The following is a 2796-nucleotide window of genomic DNA, read 5'->3' as shown; positions in this document are numbered from 1 at the left end:
AGTTTATTGACCAAAGAGAGACCATCCAAATGGCTAGTTGGGATTATCATTTGCGAGTGTAAAGTGATTGAGCTGCTTGTATATTCAGAAAGTAGACAATATTTCTCACAGTCTACAACCCTACATCTACATGGATCATAAATCTGACGTCCCAATGGTTACAATGATCGTAATCGTGACATGTTTCAGGGCCATACGTGCAACAACTGATTGTGACTCTGCTGATTAACCTGGGACCATCTTTGTGGTAGGTACTTATGGCTTATGCTAGCTAAGACCAAGGTGCATTACCCCACCTGAGACATTTCAATCGAAGTCAGATCATACACTTACTGTCCTTAAACGTTAAAACGTTAAACACGTTCTTGGGCGGTAAGATATATGCACTCAGAAGTTAAGTGAAACTGGACAAGGGTAGTATAAAGATGGATGAACAGCCGTTGCAAAAGTTCTCAGTGTTACATATATTCGATTCAGTCGGACGAGTTGAAAACAGTAGTGCTCAACAAAATCAACCGATCATTTTGTTTGCTTCCATTTTTTTCTTTGTTATATCGTGTCAGTATGGACCAATTGCTTCTTTCAACAGTACAAAACAAGGGAAGATTTTTTCTTCAAAATTTCGAAAACTGATAGAGTTTAAATTAAACACACATATCCCTTTCACAATAACGCACGAGCTTTATTGGTACAATAATGCGAGCTGGATACACACACATACAGCCACTAATAGATATCGGCATTTGCTCACTTCTAAAACAGACTCGGTCTTCCATCCACATATATACACTTACATTTGCACAAGAATTTCCCATATTTCCCAATACACCCTTTACTGTGCATGGCTCTTATTACACGTTAATTAATGTACAAGGGCACGTTGGTGATAACAAGCATTGTTTTTGGCCATTGGAGGCCACTTAGAAGCCGGCGGTGCACTCTGGTGGGGCTACTGGGTACCGGGATCTATCGGTGCAGTAATCGTAGATCATGTGGTTGATACGAACCCACCTGTATCTTCGATACTCAAGGGCGTTGAGGGCTTGGTATGAAGCGCCTTCCCACCAGTTGTTGGTGCTTGAGGCACATGAGGCTGGTCCTGGCACAGGGCATCCCTCAATGTCAAAATCTTTGTAATATGAATAGAAAGGGGCTTTGCTCCAGTCGATCTTCTCAAGTCCTCCTCTGGTAGCCCAATCGTCGGCCTCCCACAATGTCGAAAACACCCCCATTGGTTGGAGCTTTGGGTATGGGATTCCTTTGGCTTCATTGTTCTTGTACACCCTTATAGGCACAGCATCCACATAGAAGCTGCACTACCAACAATATAGACATTCACACCAAATTCTGACCACACATTTAAATAAAGTAAAAATAATGTTTAATGTAGTGAAATATCTTCAAAGGAAAATGATAAACACACATCCATTTCAGCTTTATACACATTCATGTTTGAGAGGCTGAAATGGGTGTGTGAAAAATCATCTTCCCTTCTCGAATAATATTATGTTGTCAGATGACTGTGAATCAAAACTGGTCAACTATATATGTGACCTATTCTTGTTTAACACAAGTAAAACTATCTAACATCATAACATGTTAGATATCTGATGAGACAGACTATGAACTTGTTAGCTTACACAATATGGTGATGGTTCCAGAGGATAGTGTAAGTGTGGAAGTCTGCAGCAGGGTCAAACCAGAGGTTAACCCTTTGCTCCCTATCGCCCTTCCCATGAGCATAGATATTGGTTTGGACTGTATAAGGCTGTCCAGTCCGGTTCCCCAAGAATTCAAAATCTAGCTCGTCACGAACTGTATTGGTGTCGGAGTTCATCTGCCAAAGAATTTCAATGCAAATCAGATTAACATTTCATAGAAATCAAGAAACCCAGAAATCTATTCAGGGTTTTGAAGCCGTAAAGTTACATAAAAAGCGGTGACAGTTCCAGCAGAGTCTCCAGGGATGAGTTTGATCTTCATGCTCACACGCCCAAACAAGTACTTGTGCTTGGAGGCAAACCCACATCCTGAAAAAATAATGCATCAAATTTAGCAAGCACTCATTACTTCGTCATATTTTGTGAAGACAAACAATACTCGGATTGAATCGAACCTTTTTTTTTATTCTTTTTATATAAAAATAACTATATTATTAGTACTAAAAATAGTAAAGTTGACCCCACGATCGAATAACTATATTTACCAGAATTTTGGTCAAGAACGAGTTGGATGGCCCTCCCTCCATCGATTTGCCTGATATGAGAATCGGACCATGTGACTTGGAAGTCCTGAAGAAAAGTGGCTGGTCGTCCAAAAGCAGAGAGAGAAAACAAAGAAAGAAAACAAAAGCAGAAAGAAGCAACGACAACCCTCCAACTCCAACTAAGGTAAAGGGCCATGATTTTGTCACACAAAAATATGATAGGTTATGGAATTAATAATTTGAATGTGATTTGGATGATGAGAAGATGTGGGCTATTTATACATATTTAGTTAGGGAAGGGAAAGAAGACTGGCTTCCCAATGGAAATCCATCACAACTTTGCTTTCCATCCAGCTAATGGCAAGCTTTCAGTTAGGTCCTACCCAACAGTTTGTATTCTTCTTTCGCGCTTCTTCTTTCTTAGTTAATCCCCACGGCGTAATTAAATACTGTCACTTTCTTTATGAGATATTTTTTTAAATGTCATATGAACTTATACACAATTTTTAATTTTTAATTTTTCATATTAATTAAAATTTTAAACAATTTATCATATCAACTACGTTAAGTTTTCCATAAAAAATAAGTGC

At 38.9% G+C, this 2796-nt stretch overlaps 1 protein-coding gene across 1 annotated transcript; it reads right to left on the bottom strand.

The window, feature by feature from the left end:
* Positions 1 to 661: 661 nt before the first annotated feature.
* On the bottom strand, positions 662 to 2491 carry LOC103945725 (probable xyloglucan endotransglucosylase/hydrolase protein 6). The gene is made up of 4 exons (XM_009356318.3): positions 2207 to 2491; positions 1930 to 2030; positions 1641 to 1837; positions 662 to 1311 (listed from the first exon to the last, which is right to left on the bottom strand). Exons 1-4 carry the CDS (start codon positions 2400 to 2402, stop codon positions 921 to 923), a joined length of 885 nt encoding a protein of 294 aa, XP_009354593.1. The 5' UTR covers positions 2403 to 2491; the 3' UTR covers positions 662 to 920.
* Positions 2492 to 2796: the final 305 nt, after the last annotated feature.

Source organism: the organism of the source record quoted next, unplaced genomic scaffold (assembly GCF_019419815.1).
Source record: "Pyrus x bretschneideri cultivar Hongxiangsu unplaced genomic scaffold, Pyrus_bretschneideri_v1 Contig18, whole genome shotgun sequence".
Classification (NCBI taxonomy): domain Eukaryota; kingdom Viridiplantae; phylum Streptophyta; class Magnoliopsida; order Rosales; family Rosaceae; genus Pyrus; species Pyrus x bretschneideri.
The sequence above is the reverse complement of the archived record's forward strand: the minus strand, read 5'-3'. Positions and strand labels throughout refer to the sequence as shown.